At 37.3% G+C, this 22,636-nt stretch overlaps 1 protein-coding gene across 1 annotated transcript in view; it reads right to left on the bottom strand.

Annotated features, from left to right (window-relative positions):
• The window catches only part of TACR3 (tachykinin receptor 3), a gene marked incomplete at both ends in the record, with an annotated part of 108,490 nt that extends 86,371 nt beyond the window's left edge, over positions 1 to 22,119 (bottom strand). Inside the window, one exon of the mRNA XM_080916531.1 lies at positions 21,611 to 22,119. Coding sequence (XP_080772657.1) covers positions 21,611 to 22,119 — 509 coding nt within the window. The remainder of the gene's footprint in view (positions 1 to 21,610) is intronic.
• Between the last annotated feature and the right edge of the window lie 517 nt (positions 22,120 to 22,636).

Genomic DNA, 22,636 nt, shown 5'->3' with positions numbered 1-22,636 from the left:
ATATTAAACAGGGTGGCTACTGGTCCCAGTTCTAAGGATTAAAAGGAAAATCTGCTTTTAATGTAGTCCCTATTTCTTCTGTCCAAATCTATTTCACCAGGATGATGTTGTGTAAAGGACCTTTCTTCTAATGTTTCTCTTAAGATAACACTTTTTATTTATTTTTATTGGATATTCTCTGTATTTACATTTTAAATGTCATCCCGCTCCCCCCTCTAAATGAAGGCTAATGAGACCTTTAATGCAAATTCAGCAAATGCTTCTAGTGTTCAGTGATTCAATGAAATTGTTATACCTGAACACACTACAATTTTGTTTACATAGAAGGAATCAATTCCATTAGTTTTGTTTAGCATGGATCTTTACATATTAAATTTCTTTCTGAAATGAATAGCAGCCGGCAGTCTTCCCAGTGTACTGTCTTAAACTCACAACAGTCACAATTGCCAGTAGAATCTCCAAATTATATTAGCTCTTAAGTTGTGTCCTACAAAAGTTTATTTAAATATGCAGGTGTAGAAAGCAGTCATTAAAACATCAAATCTCAGAATAAAGTTAGAAGTTGAGGCTGTTTCTGTAGTTAATTTTGTCTCCTATATTTTCATGTCTTCTAAAGTTGAATATAGCATACATTTTTAACAAGATAATTTTAACAATTGCCTTCAGTCAGTCACTCATTCACACCACTGATAGTCTGAGGGGGCAGTTTTTAAGAACTGAACATTTAAAAAAGCTGTAGTTACATATTACAAGTGCAATTACACACTGTATGTGCACGTGCAAAATGATTATAAGTAAAGAATGAGAGAGCTTGGGTTTGAGGAATGGGAAGGACACAGGAGAAATTATAGGGAGGAGTGGGAAAGGGAATGATGTATATTCAATATTAATATGTGAAAAATTTAAAATATAAATAAAAAATGGTCAATAACAACGATAGTGTGGAGTTTCTTGCAAGTTTGAAGAAACCCACATCTTCTCCACTGAGTTTTGCTTGCTTAACCATAGTAAAATAAAATGCTTTTAAACTTTATAAGCTCAATCTTAAATTAAAGGAATCTCATCCTATAATGCAATGGCAGCTCTAGAGGATATGCTAAGAGCATGCAGAATGATGATTTACAATGAAAATCCTTTCTTAACAAAAATAAGAGGTTAAATGTGACTTTATTAAATATTTAAACCACAAAGAATTCAAGATTTGAGGCAAATCCCATCATATTATGGAGTTTGGTGGTAGTTTACTGTTGTTTTATTGCCTTTTTTCTTTCACAATATGGAGTTTTGAAATTGTGAGTTGGGTTTGTTATATCTTAAAATCCATTCAGAGGGAAGCGCAACATTGTATTGCTTAAGCAAGTCTGTTCTTTTCACCCTCTCTTAACTCCTTTAATGGAATACTTTCTCTAACTTCTGTCAAACTACGAATACATTATGCTGTCAGACTATGTCCAAGGCAGGAACTTGAGAGCAGAGAAATAAAGGGTGATCTTCATGGTGCTTTGAGATGACTATGGAGCAAGAGGGGACGTGCAAATCTTTTTCTCTTGTGTGGTTTATATGGCAAAGGAAATAGTTATTTATCTCTTTTTACTTTTAATTGATAATTACATATTTGTAAATTAAAACCTTCAAGCAATTAAGGTCCATGGATCTTGGAAAAGTCGCCCTATCTATTCAGTATTAATTATACTCCCTAAGCATGGATCAAACAGCCCACAAGCACCCTCGAATAAGTTGCTGACCATTGTTGACCAACCTCTTTGTGCCTTTGTGGATAAAATAGAGGCTGCTATGACAGAGAGGTAGTAAGTCCATGAGCAATTAATCAAACCCTCCAAAACTCCCATGGACTAAAACACCAACCATTGAGCACACATTGAGAGACCTATTGATCCAGTTGCATATGTAGCTGAAGATACCAGTGACTGGCACCAATGTGAGTAGAGGATTTTGGTCTATCGAGGGCATGTTTTCTAAGTGTAGGGGAAGCCAAGGCAACGGGGTGGAGAGGGTGATCAGGAGGGAGTGCACCTTTGTGAAGGCAAATGGAGGGGGAGGGGGATAGGAGTGGGACAGGGGAAAGAGATAACATCTCAAATGTAAATACAGAGTATCTAATAAAAAATGAGAAAAAAGAAAATTCTACCATATTTTCAAGTCTTATATAATACATAATAAAAATTGGAAAATATCTTGATGCTGTTGTCAATCAAATATTTAAAGCGATTTGTGCTACATTACATGTGTTTCCTACCATGATACACATCCCTTCATGATCATCGGACTGGAAGGTTTCTAGATTAATTTAAAGAACACATTTCTCTCAGTATCACTAACTGAGTATCATCATTGATATATGCACAATAGCATTTCATCTACTTATTTTTTTTAACAAAATAAAATGAAGCTAAGAATGGAACCTTGATTAGGAGCCCAATTTCTCAGTTCATAGTTGCTTTTATTTAACAAATCTATTACCTGAAATTATTGATGAGAGATATAGATTTTCCAGCTTTGTTTTTCTCACTGTGTGAGGACCATTTTTTAACTGTCTAGAATAAGATAAAATAAATGTCTCATTTGTATTCTCACTTACTGTTAATAGAGCTATTAGGACATTGACAATCATTCTGTACAGCCACCTGCTTGAAGCCATAGTCTGAAAACTTCTTGTAACAAGATTTTAATTTGCTGGTTGTTTCCATTTGTAAATTTACTCTTTTCTTCTTCAGATATTTTATTTTAATTGATTGTGTTTCTTGCTATGCTTGCCTCTAAAATATTACATACGGAAGTATCTCCAGTTCTCTTTGCATTTCATATTGATGGCATAGGATATTTAAAAATTAACTTTCCAACTTAATGATGAAGCAATCCTAAAGTACAAGGAGAGTTCACTTTGTATATTCTGTTTTATGCCCTTTCCCACCAACATTCATTTTCTCACACACCGAGGGATCATTTACTTACTAATATAAAATTTGTCCAAGATATTATTTATATCATGTTCTAAATATACCAGTGGAAATTTATTACTCATTCATTTTGTGAAGCCATGAATGCTGACATGAATGGATTCTGAGATATGCATTTGTCATTTCCAAATTTTCATGCATCATAGAGAGCTCTTGCTCACACATAAGTGGTAAAAGGTAACTATCCACCTGTTCACATGCAGCTGTTGACAGGTAACTTGGTGCAGAACTCAAAACATCAATAATTAAGCAATCTACCACTGATCTGCATAAAATTTTTAATCAATAGAAGAATTGCACCCTAAGACAAGAGTAAAAAGTATTATTTGGGGAATATATAAGCTAGTGACATAGTCAAATATAATACACTGAATAAGACTGATATCTTAGAAAATGTATTTATCCCAGAAACACATTTTAATGTGCTGCATTAAATTAAATTAAAGAGTATTCAACATTTTATACTCTTAAAAAGTTGCTATATGACCACAACATCTCCTGCAATTAGAGTAGAATTACATTTAATTGGCTATGACTTATGAGAAGCTCAAGAGATTGTCCCATAATCCTCTTCTATCCATCCTTCTAAATAGAATGTCAGCAGTGAACAGCCTCAATCTTAATGCCTCTTTCAAGTAGTCACTGCTGTCTTGATGAAGATGACAAATGTGATTTTTGGAGGATCATTTTACAATAGAGGAAAGTTTCTAAGCTCGGGAGATTTACACAACTCCGCTATAGCACGGTTCACATGCAATGCGCTTTCACTCAACAGTTTATAGGTCAGTATTATGTGTTGTGTAACAAACTGTCAGTAACTCAAAGGTTTAAGTCACACAAATCCAATAAGGTACAATTTCTATGTTTCAGAAATCTGTGGGCATACTCACTGGTTCTTATATTTAGAGCTCATGAGCTTTGAACACAGTTGCATCTGGGGTGCTTACTGAAAACCACCTACATCTACCCTTCTTGTGGCTCAAGCCTCATACAAACTTGTTTCTTTAAAGTCATCAATAGAAGAAAGGCATTTTCTAGGGATATCTGCTAGTGAGTTGTGAGTTATAAAGTTAGATAATTATCAGTGTAACATCTTATGGCATCCACATCTTGTTGGATAGATGCAAATCAGAGGATGATCACTCAACAACAGAAGGTAAATTTAAAGACAATATCTGAGAGACAAAGATAATGTAAAACATTTTAAAGTCTGCCTGCCACAAAATGGGTCAAAAAATCCCCAAAGAAATCTGAAAGAATATCGTGTATTGAATCAGGAATGTAAAAATGTAAACACTAGTGAGACACCTAAAGTAACCTTTGATGAAAATCAGAACCAAATGCTTAGTATCAGAGAAAGAAAAACTTTAAACAAAGGCTATAAGGTTAAGAAAGTAGGAAACAGTAAGAGAAAAACGAATTCAGCAAGAGGAAAGAAAGGAAATCAAATGAGAGAAAAATCAATAAAGGTTCAATAGAAGCACAGCATAAAATTGTGAATCTGAAACCTGACTCCTTGGAAAAATACCTGAAGGTGATAACATAATAATGGGAATTCTTCAAAGAGCAAGTGACCCATAAAATCCTAAAAATATAGATGATATTACTGTGGAGTTGTGTTCCAAAACATAAGAGAATGCTGCAAATATTTTCTGAGAAGAAATAGGAAAATTTCTTAATATTATAGATGCTCCCTGAAAACAAGGCTCTTGTTGGTCAAACATCTACCTCTTCATCTAGGAGTGATGTTTACACTCTTGGACGCTGTGAAAAATTTAAAGAAAATAACAGTAACTGAAGCACAGTGCAACATAATAAAAAATAGAGGCTCTATACAATTCATAAAGAGGTCAATATCAGCCTGATGCAAAAGGGAGATAAAAACAGTAAAAAAAAATAATGCTACAAACCAGTTCAATAAGGAAATAATATTATAGTTAATATTATATTTATTAGTTTAATAGTTTAATATTATATTATATTTAATGAGGAACAAAACTGTAATATAAATTCCAGTTTTTCATGACTCTGTCTCTGTCTGTCTCTGTGTATGTCTTTCTCTCTTTATCTTCCTTCCCACCCCAAACTGACAAGAGACATGTTCCATTAACAAATAGTGTTTATGTTTGGATGTCAACTCTGCATATGTCTATACATGTATTTGTGTGCTTCTCAGGGTCAATTCCAGAGTTATGAACATGTTCAGTGTAAGTTATACCACTAAGGAAGACTCCCAACCCCTCAAGACTTGCTTAATAATAGTAACAATTAATTCAATTAGCAGTATCTTATCCACCTTAGACACATAGGAGTCTCCCTGCCTGAATCCACAGAACCTATCTTTGCCCTTTCTTCTTCCTCTGTCTTTTACAACCATGCTTTCCCAAGCCTCTTGGTCTTCCCCTAACACTTTCATCATTACTGTGTTTTCCAAAGCTTTCCTCCCCACTTCCCTGTCCCACCAACGTGGCTGCTTGACCACCATTTAGCCCCTGCAATGGCATGGCTTTTCCCTTCTCACCTGCATTTCCCCCTGGACAGCAGCCGATGTTTTACAACTTTCCAGCCTTGCAGGTTTTCTTTTAAACCCTCACAAAATTATCATTTTGTTTCCACTTGAGTCCATCTTAAATTCTTTTACTAATGAAACTAATAACCCCAAGAGGGGACACCAACTTTGCACTATATACATCTCAAAGATCTTCGATACAGTTAGTATTACCATTTTGAAACTTGAGGCTCACTTTGCAGTTTGTGCTTTCTCTGTCAGTTACATTGCTATGTCCCTTTGAAGTAGTTCTTGAATGAAAAGTGGCCTCCAGGCTCTACCATGGAACTGCCTTCCTAAGATGTAAGGACATGGGAGCTGTACCACAATGAATCAGAAGTCTCACTGCAGATGCAGAGCGAGTTTCTATCTCAGCTTCTCCTCTCACCATAGTCCTCTTTCCACAGGAGGTCAGTATTATTAAGAAAGTCTCCTTCCCTTACCACAAGTTCCCAAATGAAAACCATCAGCTCAAGTCTTCATATTTAAGATGCTTCTAAGAGAATCCAAAAAATGAGACAGGCCAGGTCTTTAATCTGTTCAGTCTTCTCAAAAAAAAAAAAAAAAAATCTAGTTAAGTACACTTTGTAATACAACAAAACCAACCAACCAAAATCCTCAAACCTAAAACTAGGTTAGATGTATTAGATATAATCTTGAATCACAAGAACAAGGTCATTCTACAAACCCACCAGAGCCTTTTATGCATCCATGTTCTTTTCCCTGTGTTGAACAGGGTACCAGGAAGCATGACTGTTTAATGGTGTTTTTTAATGGCTCTAAACCCATGGTTCCTTTGGATTTCATTTGTGTGGGGTAGGTTTTTTTTAATGGATTTTTAAAACCTACATTTCAAATGTTATCCCCTTTTCTGTTTCCCCTCGGAAACCCCCTTAGCCCATCCTCACTCCCCCTGCTTTTATGAAGGTGCTGACCCACCCACTAACCCACTCCCTTCTGCCTCCCCACCCTGGTATTCCTCTACACTGGGGCATCAAACCCTCACAGGACCAAGGGCCTCTCTTCCTATTGATGCCCAACAAGGCCATCCTCTGCTACATATGCAGCTGAAGCCCACATATACTCTTCTTTGCCTATGTCTATCATGTGGACAAATGGTAGCTCAGGTTCAGCCAAGTGGGTAATGAGAAGTTTGGGTTCTACCTTATTTTCCTGCCCCAGTCTTCAACAGTACAAGGGCAGAAAATGAAGGTGGACATTTAGTAAATGTTTATAGCATTTTAGGCAATATTGTGTCTTTCATTTCTAATTGTGATAGCTAATTTTTTTTTTTGTGGTTTGATGGTATCTAGAATCAATTAAAACCCAAGGTATTGGACAAACCCAAGAGGCCAGTTGAAGCAAGAGTACCCACCCTAAATCTAGGTGTTACTTTTTTGCTACAGCCAAGATGAAAAGCCATGGAAGAAGAAAATTTTGCTTTTTGCCTGCTTGCCCTCATTCTTTCTGGCAAGTGCTCATCTGTTGCTATGGCATTCTTTTACCAATATTAGAAGCAACTTCTTTGGAATTCCAACACAGACTGGAGACCAAAAGCTCTCTACAGAATTCTCTACACCTTTAGTGCCATATTGAGATTGCTGAGACATCCAGTCTTGCAAACTGAACAACTATAAGATTCCTGGCCTCTCCAGTGTGAGCTTGCTGTTGTTGAACTACCCAGACAGCATCCTGTCAGCCAATCTAATAAAAACTCAATGATAGAGAGATTAATTATATCCTATTTGCTTTTTAGAGAACCCTTACTAATATACCACTAATCAAATAATTGGCTTGTACTTTATTAAAGATTATCTTAATCTAAACTATTTGAATATACCAAGTGACACAGAAAACATATCTGATAGTTAAAAACCACATGCATTATAAATTCTCAGCACATTAAAACATAAAGTAATTTCTTAAATCTCTCATAGTCTATAGCATCTCAGTATCATGTTCAATGGTTAAAATTCTGCACATTTTCCTATTGCTATAATAACATAAGAATGCCCACTTTTATTACCTTTGTTCAGTATTGTGTTTATGGTGTAATAAGCCACAAGTGAGGATCGGCAGACACATATATTCAAAGGAAAAAAAACTGCTTTTATAAAATACTTTTAGTGATGCAAATAAGTCCACAAAGTTTCTACCTAAAACTAACTGATGAGCTTATCGAGGATGAATAAACAAAACAACAAGGATAGTTATATATATAAGCAATAAACTCCTTCAAACATAAGCATTATCATTTTATATGCTAAAAACATCTACTCATAAATCTAACCAAACAAAAAGATTTATTTCCCCGAGAAATAAAAACTATGGCCTTAAAAAGTATTAAATACGATAAGGAGAGATATTGTTTGGAAGATTTAGCATGATAAATGTCCAAGGTGACCTAACAGATTTAATGCAGTTATTATAAGGCAAGAGTTTGTTGTGACTAGATGAGCTTATTTTGAAATTTATATGAAAAGGCAAAAACGTAGAACAGAAAAATAAGTGCAAACAAGACTGAAGTAGAGTGAGTCACGCGTTCACATTTCAGGACCTAGTTTATGCTCAGTAATCAAGCCTGTGGGATTTTGTACACACAAAGATCAATGAATCAAAATCAAGAGTCCATAAATAGACCTCCAGAAATATGGCTCATTGATTTTAGACACAGGTGAAAAGGAGATGAAATAGACAAATGACAGTCGCTTCACTAAATATTTTGAAACAATTTGAGTCAGTATGTATCAAACACTTACCTTGATCTCAGCATTTTCTGCTATTGAAAAAGAACCATTTATTTATCTCAATGTATAACATAAAATGTATACTGCTAGTAGAATTAAAGAAATTCCCACATAAACAGGACTCAGAGAGAATTTGCTCAAAATATTCACCTTAAACAAATGCTAAAAGATGTTTTTCAGGTTGAGAGAAAGTAACATCAACTGTCTCAAGCCCACATAAACTCACATAGACTAGTGGGTTGAAAGTAAAGGAGCAGAAAAATAGTCTGTTCCAAGCTTTGGAATAAATGAGTGAAAATATAAGAATCAGACTGATTACACTAATATCCAACCAGATAAATTTTAGGACAAGAAAAAAAATTGAAAGTAAAATTCAAAGCTGGGTGGGGACATTTTTTTAGAGATGGGGGGACGAGAAACAGGATGGGAAATGGTAGGAAGGAGGCCTGGGATGGATGATGACTGAACTGTAAGAAAAGTATATATATATATATACATATATAAACTCATATATATATGAGTTTACAATGGCATTTAAAATAATTGTTAAAAAGCAATTCTTAAGATAAAAATAACAAAAATGAATGAGTGGCCCAATTACTTAGGTCTTTCAATATTCGTGACAGTGAGTAAAGAGGAGCTGGATGAACTGAAACCCAGGAAACGAAGATGGACTGGTAGGCTCAATACTCTTCAACTGACAACATGTCTCAGTATCCTAATAAACCTCCCCAATCCAATTCTTTAACAGAAACTCACTCTAAAGTCATATAGAAATTCAAAGTTTCCAGAAGTAAAAAGAAAAGAAAAGAAAAGAAAATATTTAGAAGCCTTATATATATTAAGAGCCTACAATTCTGAGTGTGGTAGTGTAGATGGATGGCTCAGAAAGAAAAACCCACAGCAGCTCTCCTTGTAATTTCTCATAATTACGAAACCATAAGCGGCCCACAGAGAGTGGACAACTGCACAGTGGGATGCAGTAAAGAAGATTTGAACAGCCCTGTGGACTGTGCAGTCCATTAGGTAATACCAGGGATGTTCTGGAGAGCAAACTTCCCAGTCCTGAAGGCCACATACTGAATGCTTGTGTTAATATGACCTTTTCACTGAAAGACTAAGCAATGGAGAGTAGATTAGTCACTGATAGGGTTTAAAGGAGGCTGAGGGTGTGAATACAAAATATCTGGGAGTCGTTCTTTTGGGATGATAAAAATCTTTTATGAAATGATGGTATTTATGAGGTTATTTCTGTATTAAGCAGCCTAGACTTTTACAGCAATCATAACAAAATTAAAGTGGGTTAATTTTAGTGGGGATATTTTAGACAGTGTCTTTTTATATAGCAAAGGGTGTCTTCAAACACATTATAGTCATTGCTGACCTGGGAAACATGGTCTTCTTACCTCAACAGCCCAATTTATGAGATTAAAAAGTGTAAGCTACCAGGTCAGGTAAATTTAGTGGATTTAACTAAAAATAAAATAAAATGTTTTAATTTGAAGTTCATAACACCTCAAAAAATGTACAAACCAAGGAATAAGATGACTATCAATCCCTAATTAGCAGATAACAGAAGCAGAAAGCAAGATAATAAAATTAGTAAACAAGTTATATAAGCATTGTACATAATATGCAAGCTTATTATAGGAAGACGGTGATGATGATGGTGGTGGTGAGGATGGTGATAGTGGTGAGGATGATGGTGGTGGTAAGGATGTTGGTGGTGGTGATGATGATGGTGGTGGTGATGATGATACTGGTGGTGGTGATGATGGTGATGCTGGTGGTAGTGATGATGATGGTAGTCTTGATCATGATGACACTGAGAAATGCTGATAACATGTGTGTGAACAATTCTGTTTATTTTAAAATGCCATATTGTGTTTTCAGTCAGAAGCTCTACCTTAGTTCTTTAGTCTGTTTTTCTCTAAAAATGTATAAGCCAATAGTTGAACCATAACTATATAAAAATAAGTGGAAAATAGTACACAATATGTCATCACGTATTTTAATGGTGTGATTTCTGAAGTGTATAGGCAGAACTATGTGTAGTCAACCTCTCTTGGAAGGGTCATTTGAAAAGGCAAAGCCAATGACATTGCTTGATCTTTTAGAAGAAATCTAGAGACATGATGAGTAATAACAGACTTGTGAACTTTCAGTTTTTTGTAAGTTTGTGGAAAAATAATCTATTCCTTATATAGAGTTATAATCACCTTCACCATTAAAAATATGTTTTTTAAATAAAGAAATACATGCATAAAAATAAAACTCCTATGGGTCATCCAGATGCTCAACACAGACCCTGAGTAGTGTGTATTCTAGAAATCCAGGTAGGTCAGTCAGATCCATTTTTCTGCCTCCCTGTCAGTCACCATATGTATCAACTTCCTGGAAGCAGCTCAGTTTAGAATTTAACTCAGAATTCTAGGATCACCTAAAGAATCCAGAGAGATACCTTTACACTTCTGAAGATTAGAGGAGTGAATCTTTTAAGCCTACAGAACTTAACTATGAGGTTGGGAGTTGTATTTATGACTAAAAAACCCCACACCCATTTGTAAAAAACGTCCTGACTAACCTAGTGTATGTGGGAACATATCAGCATCATAAAGCCAACATACAACAAACCTACAGACAACATCATGTTAAATAGAGAAAAATTCAAAACAGTTCTATAAAAATGAGAAACTAGACTAAGATTCCACTTTTAATTCCTGTTCAATGTAGCACCTGGTTCAATCTGGAGAAATAAGATACATGAAATGCATGAGAGGAAATCACATAGAGAAGGAAGTCAATTATTCCTATTTGCTGAGCATTTAGTTCTTGACATAAATCTTTCTAAAGACTCCAGAAAACTCTCATGTTGATAAATCCTTTCACTAAGGTAGCAGAATACAAAATTAGCACATAAAATCAGTAGTGTTCCTATACGCAAATTGCAAACATATCAAGTGATAAATCAGAGAATAATCTCTTTCATAGTGCTCTCAAAATTATATTAGAACAATTTTAAGAGAGTAAACGACTTATATATGAAAACCTGAAGACATTAAAGAAAGAAATTGAACAAGATTCTAGAAGATGGAAAGACCCCTCATGTTCATGGATTAGTCAGAAGATTAAAATTGTGAAAATGGTTACAAAACCCAATCTATGAATTTCAGTGCCATACCATCAAAATTATAAAACAGTTTCTCACAGAAATTGAAATAATGTTTTTATACTTAATTGGGAAACAAAAAAGATATTTAAAACATCCCTGAAACATTAGAATCTGTTGAAGTGTCAGCATCCCTCATTCCAAATTATACTAGAGTATTATTTTACTGTAATAGAATCACTTTACAAACACATTGATCATAGAACCTATGACCACATGACTTTTGACAGAGAATCTAACAACATACATAGGGGAAAAGAGAATTTCATCAACAAATGGAGATGGCCAGATTGGATAGTTATATGTAGGAGAAGGTTTGCTTAATTTTGAATTTTTGGCCAGTGTGGTCCCATATATCTCCAATAATTGCAGGTTATTGCCAGGACTCTTACTTATCCTACAGAACCTGATGATAAGACCGTATTGCTGAAGATACTACACACTTGAGTCATGGAAGAAATCATCTGGTAGTTAGTTGGACTCTTTCATATGCTGGGAAGTATAAGCTTGCCACCAGAAAATGAATATGATCATCAATCTCATCTAGCTACAAACATTGGGAGCTATACCTGGCCCACAAGGCAAGGTACTGGTGCAAGAGTAAATGAATGTTCTAGGAATAACTAATACTTTGTAACTATTGTCCAATCTAAGAGGTGGAGTCCATAGAGAACATTGTTTAAGGGGCCAATCACTTGTAGGTAGATAGACAATAGGTACTATGGGAGAACCTATTACAATTATTCTACTCAATGTATTAAAATGACCCCTAATGACTCATTGTTATACCCATAGATCACAGTATCTCTCAAGCATCATCACAGCTTTTTGAAGTAGATGACAATTAAAATAGACCCTTATCTGGTGAACATGTAAAGAATAAAATATGTGAGGTACTTAGCTCTAAATGGGAAATACCTATCACATGTTTCCTGAAAAGCTCAGGGAGTTTACAAAAAGACTGGTGGAAAATTTGTAAGAGCCAGAGATTGTATGATCCTAAGTCATGTGACCTAGTCACAAAAGAACACACACACATGGTATGCACTCACTGATAAGTGGATATTAGGCAAAAAGCTTGGAATACCCAACATACCATATGAAGCTCCAGAAGAAGGAAGACCAAAGTGTGGATGCTTCAGTCCTTCTTAGAAGGGGGAACAAAATACTTACAGGAGAAAATATGGAGACAAAGTGTGCAACAGAGATGGAAGAAAAGTCCATCCTGAGACTGCCACCTGGGGATCCATGACATATACAGTCACCAAACCTAGACTCTGCTGTGGATGACAAGAAGTTCATGCTGACAGGAGACTGATATAGCTATCTTCTGAGAGACTTTGGCAAAATACAGAGGCAGATGCTTGCAGCCAACCACTGGACTGAGAACCGGGTCTCCAATGGAGAAGTTAGATAAAGGACTGAAGGAGCTGAGGGGTTTGCAGCTGCATAGGAAGAACAACAATGCCACCCAACCATACTCCCCAGAACTCCCAGGGACTAAACCACTAACCAAAGAGTAGGATCGAACCCATAGCTCCAGCCCCATATTTGCCAGAGGATGGCCTTATTGGGCATCAATGAGAGGAGAGGCCATTGGTCCTGTGAAGGCTGGATGTCCCAGAGTAGGGAAATGCCATGGCAGGAGGCGGGAGTGAGTGAGTGGGTAAGTTGGGAAGCACTCTCACAGAAGCAGGGTTTGGGGGATGTGAAAGGGGGATTCTGCATGGGAAACCAGGAAAGGGTTTACATTTGAAATGTAAATAAAGAAAATATCCAATAAAAAGATAACAAATATTCTCATAAAAACGGTAAATGAAATAATTTCAAGGAAACTGCATCTGTGCATAACAGGGCAGTAACACAGATGAACACATGACAACTTTGATAGCATAAATAATATTTGTCAGGCTCAAGCCAGGCAAAATCTCAGCATGGAGGTGGAGAAGCAGGCATGGAATTCCTCCCTCATTTGAGGAGCTATTGGCATTTGATAACTGCGAGGGAAAGTAAAATCAATTTTACTTTTTAAAAATCAGATTTCTTATGTACTTTAAATTTTTAAATAAATTTTAAGAAAATTTTATACAATAGCTTTTTTTAATCATATTTACTTTTCTCTCTCTTAACTTTTCCTAGATTCATCTCCATTACTTTCCCAATGTTAGTCATTCTTACTTTCATTATGGACAATTTGCGATAAGCAAATATTCCTGGATGTGTGGCCATCCACATTTGGAGTGTAGTTGACTTATTTCAGAGACTATACCTTAGAGAAAACCAGTTCTTTCCCAACAGTGAACAGCGGCCAACAATTCATTGGTTATGGAGCAAACTTGAGCCCTACTCTCTTCTTGCTTGAACTGTCTCCCTTGTGCTGGACAGGTCTTGTGCTTTGAGATTACATGTGCAGCTGCCCCACTGTGTCCAGAAGACTAAAGATATTTATAGTCATCTGTCATCTCTGGCTCGTATGCTCTTTCCAGCTCTTTTTCTGCAGTAATCTCTGAGCCTAAGGAGGAGGGGCACAGTATATACTTTTCCTGAAGGGCGGAACACGCTACAGTGTCTGATTCTTTGCATCTTGGACAATTGTAGGTTTCTATGTTGATAAGTTTTCATTAATAATGTGAGCCTTGGTAGGTTTACCACACTCCAGGACAGGTTCCACTCTTGAGAATAATAAAGCAACCTAAACTGAATTCCACGTCCCAAACAAACAAAACTCAAAATTGTCTAGATATGGAGGTGACGATACCCACTTTTCTGATTTCATCAGCACAGTGTTAGTTCCAGGCCAGTATGGACTGTAGAGGGAAATTCTGTTACAAAACACACACACATATATGCACACGCATACATACACATGAGCATCCCCACTACACACACTAAAAACACACATATTTTTTCACTGTGGATGCTCCTTTTAACAGTGAACAGATTTCAATACTACAGTGGGGAAGTGGAATCATCAGGATGGCAGATGGGGACCAGAGTGAAGAAGATTTAGAAAGCTTTGGCTATGCCTGACAGCTTTTTTTTCCTGCTTGTCATGCTGTGTTCAAACTGAAGGCAAGACAAATACTTCTAGAGAAAACAGTATTTTATTCCCCTTTTCATTTGCTCTTGGGTCAGACAAGATCACCCAGAAACTGCAAGTACTGCAGGACCTGCTCACTGAGTTCTGGTTGGTTCTATTCCTTTGTCACCAAGCTAAACCTCTAGATAAAGCCTGTAGAGAACACACTTTCTATCAATGATCATTTTGGTAAAAGATGCTGCCTTTTTGAACCATAACATGCATTCCTAAAAATCAGGTATCAGGCACTCTTCAGCACTTGATGAATGTATGCATTGTGTGTATAGATAATTACAGCCATATTACTATTTTGTTTACTTTTGTGTATGGCTATCAAGAAACTTAGGTTGTTAGAACATCAAAAAGCCCTCAAATATGAGGCCAAGCAACAGAAAAACATTTGATAGTGAAGTTTTCCAAGGGATTAGGTCCTTTGCCCCAATAGCCAGTGTTACTTTATCCTAATCATACTTTATGTTTGATTGGTTATAGAAGAAATATATGTATATCTGCATCTATATACACGTTCTTTTTCTCCACACTCAATTATTGACTAATTTTGATTGATTTATTTAATTTAATGTATTTGCATTGTATCTGTGTGCAATTTATAGTCTGAAGAAAACTAGTTATAGACCACAAACAAACAAACCATTTTGCTCCAAGGTGATGCATATAACCCAGGTTTGGATGAGATAGTGTTTACACAAACGATAAAATAAAGAGAAAAAAAAAGAAACAGACTCAGCATTTGAAACTGAACAACCTAAACTGCAGCTGTTACATGCAGGTGGGGTTTCAGAAACGTAGTCAGGGAGGAAGAAAGTGTTCAAATGAACTGGAAACTGAGGCAAGACTTGCGGGCAGAAGCCCTTAGATTAGCTCTACAGAATGGTCTGTCAGGTCAGAGAACTGACATGCTCACTGGAATTTCGCATACAGCTCTTTGAATGGAAACAGGAAAAGAGGATTGAATGGCTTCATGAGTAATGAGCCGATAGGGAAATACATTTTTGAATGTAAGCAGTGATGGATAGGATTGAAGCTTATTAGAATTCTTATTTGTTTTGTTAATGTTCTATCTCTCTTTTTGTTTTACATGTGAATTATATTGGCATAATGTGTTAGGTATTAAGGGGTTGCTTTCGGAAGCTGTACCCACTGGAGGGCAGCGAGGCTTCAGTAGGTCCTGTCCACTGCAGATTAGCTGGGACAATGCTACCTACTGTCCGTAGTGTAATTGCAACACAAACTGGAGTTCTAATTACACAACACATCCCCGAATGTAGCTTAGAGGCACTGACCTTACATAATCACCTAATGAATTAATATGTGTTTATTGCTTTCGATAGGCACTCATGACTAATTTTATAAGAATTCGCAATGTCAGTTTGGTAAGATGGCTCAACAGTTGAGTGCTTACTGAGTTAAAATCCCAGAACCTAGGGATTCAGTGCCTCTGGGCTTTGGGGCACTCGAATACCTATGTGCACACGTGTTAAACACACACACACACACACACACATACACACACACACACACACACACACACACACTAAAATGAATCTTAAAGATCTTGGCACTGAAAGAGAACTTCTATCATTAACCTCCATAGACCAGTAATTTCTATAGCCCCTTTAAAACCCTCACAAAAGTACTACAGGAGAACTGAAAGTTTATATAGTTTCTGAAAGTAATATTACTGAAGACATAGCTTCAATTGCTATTTCATAAGTAAGGCGATAATATTAGGTGATTGAATTTAGGTTGGCTTCATCCAATTGATTTTATGGACTAAATAAAATATCACCTGTGGCTGGAACAGTGACAAATAACTGTAACTTCAGTATGGCTTTTACTGAGAGTAGAGGAGAACTGAGAGCTCTCAACTCTGGCAGATATAAGATTTCTAGAAACATTTACAAAACCATTAATGTATTTTTTAGCAATAATATAAAATTTTATTATACCCTTAAAGTCAGCTTTGAGATCAACTTTTCACTGTTTTCCAATATTGCCATTTGTTGAATCTACCTTAAAAGCCCCTAATCCCAGACTGCTCCTCGATTCTCAACTGAAGAATATTTATTGGCTGAGAAGCACCCAAGGAAATGTTCAATGTCCTTAGTCATCAAGAAAATGAAAGTCAAAACAAACTTGAGATTCTGACTCAAACCTGTCAGAATGGCTAAGATAAAAAACTCAGGTGTCAGCAGATGCTGGTGAAGATGTGGAGAAAGAGGAACACTCTATTGTTGGTGGGATTGCAAGCTGCTGCAACCACTGTGGAATTCAGTCTGGAAGTTCCTCAGAAAACTGAGCATAGTACTACCTGAGGACCCAGCTACACCACTCCTGGGCATATACCCCCAAAATGCTCCAACATGTAACAAGGACACATGCTCTGCTATGTTCATAACAGTCTTATTTATAATAGTCAAAAGCTGGAAAGAACCCAGATATCCTTTAACACAGGAATAGATACAGAAAATATGGTATAGTTACACAATAGAGTATTACTCAGCTATTAAAAACAATGATTTCATGAAATTCTTAGGCAAATGGATAGAACTAGAAAGTATCATCCTGAGTGAGCTAACTCCAAATCTTACAAATGGTATGCACTCACTGATAAGTGGATATTAGCCCAAAAGCTCGGCTTACCCAAGATACAATTCACAGACCACATGAAGCTCAAAAAGAAGGACGACCAAAGTACAGATGCTTCAGTCCTCAGATGGGGGAACAAAAATATCCATAAGAGGAAATATAGAGACAAAGTTTGAACCAGATACTGAAGAAAAGACCATCCAGAGACTGCCATACCTAGAGATCCATCCCATATACAGCCACCAAACCCAGACAATAGTGCCAATCCCAAGGAATATATGCTCACAAGAGCCTGATATAGCTGTTCCCAGAGAAGCTTTGCCAGGTCATGACAAATACAGAGGTGGATTTCACAGCCAACCATTGAACTGAGAACAGGGTCCCTAGTGGAGTTAGAGGAAGGATTGAAGGAGCCGAAGGGATATGTAACCCCATAAGAACAAAAATACCAACCAACCAGAACTCCCAGGGACTAAACCACTATCCAAAAAGTAGAAATGGATGGACCCATGGCTCCAGCTGCATATGTAGCAGAGGATGGCCTTGTTGGGCATCAACGGGAAAAGAAGCCCTTTGTCCTGCCAAGGCTTGATACCCCAGTGTAGGGAAATAGCAGGGTGGGGAGGAAGGAGGGGGCAGAAGGGTGAGGGAAGCACCCTCAGAGAAACAAGGGGAGGAACAATGGGATAGGGAGCTTATGGAGAGGAAACCAGGAAAGAGTATAACATTTGAAATGTAAATAAAATTTATCCAATAAAAGTAAAATAAAAAAAAGGCACTCCCTAAACACTTCATGAATAATTTGCATGAATTAACTTTATAAAACTGTATAACAGAAGATAGCAGGTAAGTTGCTTTTTTTTACTCAATTAGATAAGAGCTATTTCTTGGTTCATTTAAGTGTTCCTTATAAAAATTATGAATTTTGATGGTCTCTGTGTCTAAATAACATAAACTATTCTTTGCTGTGACTTTGTTTTTGGACAGTTACATGAATATATGAAATTATCTCCTTTAGGTTTACCAGGAAGAAACAACGAATTGAATTTTACAAAGTTACTTTCATATTCAGATCAAACAAGACAATGTATGCTGAGATAACTTTTTACTGCGTGGAAATAAAACTTACTGAAATTTCTAATTTAATTTCAAAATACATGGCTAGAAAACAAGAAAATATTTATGCCTCTTCATTTTCCCAAATTAAGTGCTGTATGCAATAAATGAGCAGAAATCAAAATTTATTTCATTAAGTGTTCTATTAATAATTTTCTACCTTCTACACTTTCTACTAAAATGCAGTTAGCAAAGAACTCATTATGTGTTTTCATGTGACTCTCAGGGTATAAACAAATGCCAGATCCTCACAGATAGAAAGGAAATCTTGGCCTAACCAATTCCAGTTCTTTATGGTTTGAATCTTGGCTCCTCAACATGATCTTAGAAAGGTTTGGCATTTTTAAAGATGTGTATGATAGCCAAATGTTTTATTTCAGAAAGGCAATTTGGAGAGAACAATGAAGAATAATTTGAGTAGGTATAGAAAGTAATTCCACATTAGGTTTCAAGATGGCAAATAGGATAGAGAAGTGGCCTTTTAGGCAACAAAACAGGCTTTAAGGAATTGCTAATAATAATAATGAGAAATTGCTAATAATGTAAGTTACCACATGCCAGTAGAAAACTAAAACCTGTGATCACATTCGAGATTTGGGGGGAGTTAGTTACAGAGTGTAAAAATAAAACAATCAATTCTATTAGTGCAGAATGCATTTCAAAAGACACATTGGCTTTAAAAAAAAATAAATGTGACCATTACTGCCAGTTGCTTATTAAGGGAATAGCCCTTCTTTTATTTTTCTTCTTCTTTTTTTTATTGGCTATTCTATGCATTTACATTTCAGATGTTATCTCCTTCCCCCAATCCCATTGCTCCTCCCCCTCCCATTGCCTCCATGAAGTTGCTCTGAGTTTTCTAATTGCTGTAGGAGGCTTTTGAACATTTGCTGCAGTTGATGGAAGAGCGTATGCCTGAAAGTTTATTATCCTCCCGTACTTGGGGGATCTTTTAATTTAGGCAAAGAAACAGATTAAAGTAAGTGGGCTTTCCAATCAGAATAGGGTCAGATAAACCAGTTTATGTTATGTTAGGGATGCTGACTGTCATCTCCAAAAGCATGGAGCCACAAACCTAGCTATTCTGGGATGCATTAAGTCTGATGTCCACTGGTTGGACATGTCCTTTATTAATGGGAACATTTTGCATATTATTTAATTTATAGTTATTTTAATAAGGCATTAATTATAGAGGAAACTATGCAGTCTGTGAAAATATATTGTTTGTAATGATGTCAGTCACATGCAGCAGTACATTCATGTAACTGTAACCTGGGAATCCATGATGCCTTGCAGCCTCATAAGGACTAATTTTCCAAAGTTTAGATTACGATAGGACTGCAGGGTCATCTCCTAGTCTGTGTTTGATAAGATATCATTGAAAGGGTCCATGGATTGGTAAAAACAAATTTTACTAGCTGTTGTATTCTTGGATCTAAAAATTGTCTCAGTCTTCTTCACACGTAATAGTTTTTAAATAATCGGTCTGCTCAGATAAGAGCACTCCTTTAAATAACAGTTTAAGCAAAAGAGATCTTCAATACAAAAACTGAGCTCTCTTCCATTCCATAGCAGAATGTGTCCTGTGGGAATTTTGTTTAGATTTAGTTTTATGATGTTTTTATGAAATAAATGAAAAATAAGTAATAAATCCATGATATTTCCAAGTACTCAGTGTAATGAAGTAGTTCTGCATTACCACTTAAGACAACCCCAAAGCTACATCAGAAGTGTTGGCCAAATGAAACTGGAGAAAGAAACTGTTTCCTCCTCAGAAACACTTTTACACACACTAGAATTTCCATCGAATTGTGTGTCGCCTCATTAGGATGTAAAGGAGATACAGATTATTTGATGGCATCATACACTAACACCCCTCTCCCCATCACAACAATAAAAACTCACATATGCAAAATTTGTCTCAAAAGAAGCAAGAACAAGCCAGGATGAATGATCTGCAAATGTCAGGAAACATTTGCTCTATATCTATGGGGCAAGGTTTAAAGGGAATTTCACTCTCCCAAACTTTGGGCTGATTTTGTTCAGTCATAAATAAAGGGGGAATGGACCATATAGTATTGAAGACCTGTAAAACATGTTGTGTGTGTTTGTGTGTGTGTGTGTGTGTGTGTGTGTTTGTTTGTCTATCCTAGTTAGAGGCATATATTATTCCTTCAGGTTAGCATTGTGGGCCTGGCATTTGAACTATTTCCATAAACCTCTTCATTAAATATTTTTTAAAAAGCATTTTTTTCTCATAATGATGGGTGAGTGTAGAAATAATTTTTATTTAATTTATAAATAATATTTATTTAGTCCTTTTGACTTTATAATAACTTCCTTAAGACTGCTAAATAGGCATTAAGCTCTGTGCAAATGTCAGTCACTAAGGTGATGCAGTATTACCTGGCTATCTACTGTTCATCTTTAGCATAATATTTCATTTAAATGTAACCATCATTGACTCATAGATAAGGGCTCACAAATGTTTTCACAAACATAAATATTTTCTAGTGTCTATAAGAGAAAGCAAATGCATGGACAATTTGTAAAAACTTGACTACACTAACAAATATTTAAGATTCAGTAAGCTTTTAATTACTTAAGCATATCAGAATTTCCACCTTAGGTGAGAAACAAACTCCCCATATTTACATGTATACATATGTATATACACATGTATATATACATATATACACACATATATTCACAGATACATACACACATATACATGCAGATATATGTATACACACATATATACCACTTATTCTGTGGGTGTAACGTTTTATATCTTCTGAAAAATTCAGTTACATGCTTCCAGGCACAGGAGTCTTCCTTGGATTACTAGACTTTAATTTTAGCCAAGAACAAAATGGAAACTGATAAGACTTTCAGCAAGAGCTGGCTGCCTCTGTTGACTCCAGGTAGGGATGGCAGGAGGGAGCTGGCTTTGGGTCAGGTTTAGAGAGCAGAGACTGACCAGAACTCCACAAAGAAGGTGAATGGGTGGATGGCTCTTTGTATGTTTCTTAGCCAGCATAGTGACTGTGCAACAGAGAAAAAGAACACAAAACATTTTCTCTCGGAACATGAATTCTAAGCATTAGCTCAGCCATTGCAGCTGATTATTGCCTATTTGGAGTGATGGATTTTCACAGCACTCGTCTGCCTTCTGCTCTCCCTCCAGATGCCTAGTGCCAGGGAGTCAGGACTGGAGTGGGAGAGGTCATGAAATCAGAAAGGAGTTCACAGTTCCTATACCTTTAAAAGCCCATCGGATCTTCATTTGTTTTACAGTGCTACCCACTGCTTGCCCTATTTTGCTCCCCTCTCCATGCCTCACCCGCTTCTCTGTCCCCTTACCTGTCCACTGCAATGGCTGTCATAGAGTAGATGCTGGCAAACACCGCTGTGATGGGAAAGAAGTTCTGGAAGCGGCAGTAGTTGGCGCCAAAGTACCACTCGCTATGAAGACCATAGATGAAATTGACCAAGGTGTTGAAGGCAGCCACGGAGGCGTCGGAGAAAGCTAGGTTTACAAGGAAATAGTTGGTAACGGTTCTCATGCGCTTGTGGGCTAGGATGATCCAGATAACGATGAGGTTTCCGAACACTGCCACGGCCACCACCAAGCCATAGGCCAGCGACCAGAGCGCGATCCGCCAGGAAGGCTGCACAAACTGGTTCGTCAGGTTAGCCCGGACCTGGGTAGGTGCCTGGGATGTCGCCGGCAACCCTAGGGCTGAAGAGAAGTTGCCAGCTTGGAGCGCAAGCCACTCAGTGACACCCAGCGCGGCGCTCAGATTCCCAGAATGGGTTTCCACTCCCACAGTCCCGTCGGTCCAGTTTTCGCCCGAGGGGACTGAGGCCATGGCCAGCGTCTGCAACCTGGGACCTGCTACACTCCGGGCGGCCAGCAGAAGCCAGCTCCTTTGAAGTTCTTCACCGCTTGGGCACGTAGATTTTGGGTACTACCTGGCAGCAGGCTGTGATGGTACCGCCCCCTTGGGATGCGGTGATGGGGCAAAGACTGCGGAGCCTCACTTGCTCCTGGTAGTTTGTTGCGCTGCTGGGCAGGAAAGAACCAGAGACTTTCCTCGCTTGGGTCTGCCAGGGGGAGCTCCCAGGCAGCGGCGGGAGAGCTGAGATCTGCACTGAAGGCGCGCTTTATAGTCTCCAGGAGTCCCCAGCTTCTGTGACGTCGCGGGTAGCGAGACTGACTGATGGAACACCTCCTCTCCAGTTCCCCACCCTACAAGCTCCTGGTCTTAGAGTCTCTAGCCCACATTCTGGGTTTCATCCCTTCTCTGTTTCTTTCTTGGCAGATGCCAGCTGGTGGCACAGGAAAGAAGTGCTTTCTCCCTGAAATTCAGTGCTGACAACCCTCTT

Source organism: Micromys minutus, assembly GCF_963924665.1.
Source record: "Micromys minutus genome assembly, chromosome: 4".
Lineage (NCBI taxonomy): Eukaryota > Metazoa > Chordata > Mammalia > Rodentia > Muridae > Micromys > Micromys minutus.
Note: the sequence above shows the minus strand (reverse complement) of the source record. Positions and strands in the feature narration are given on the sequence as shown.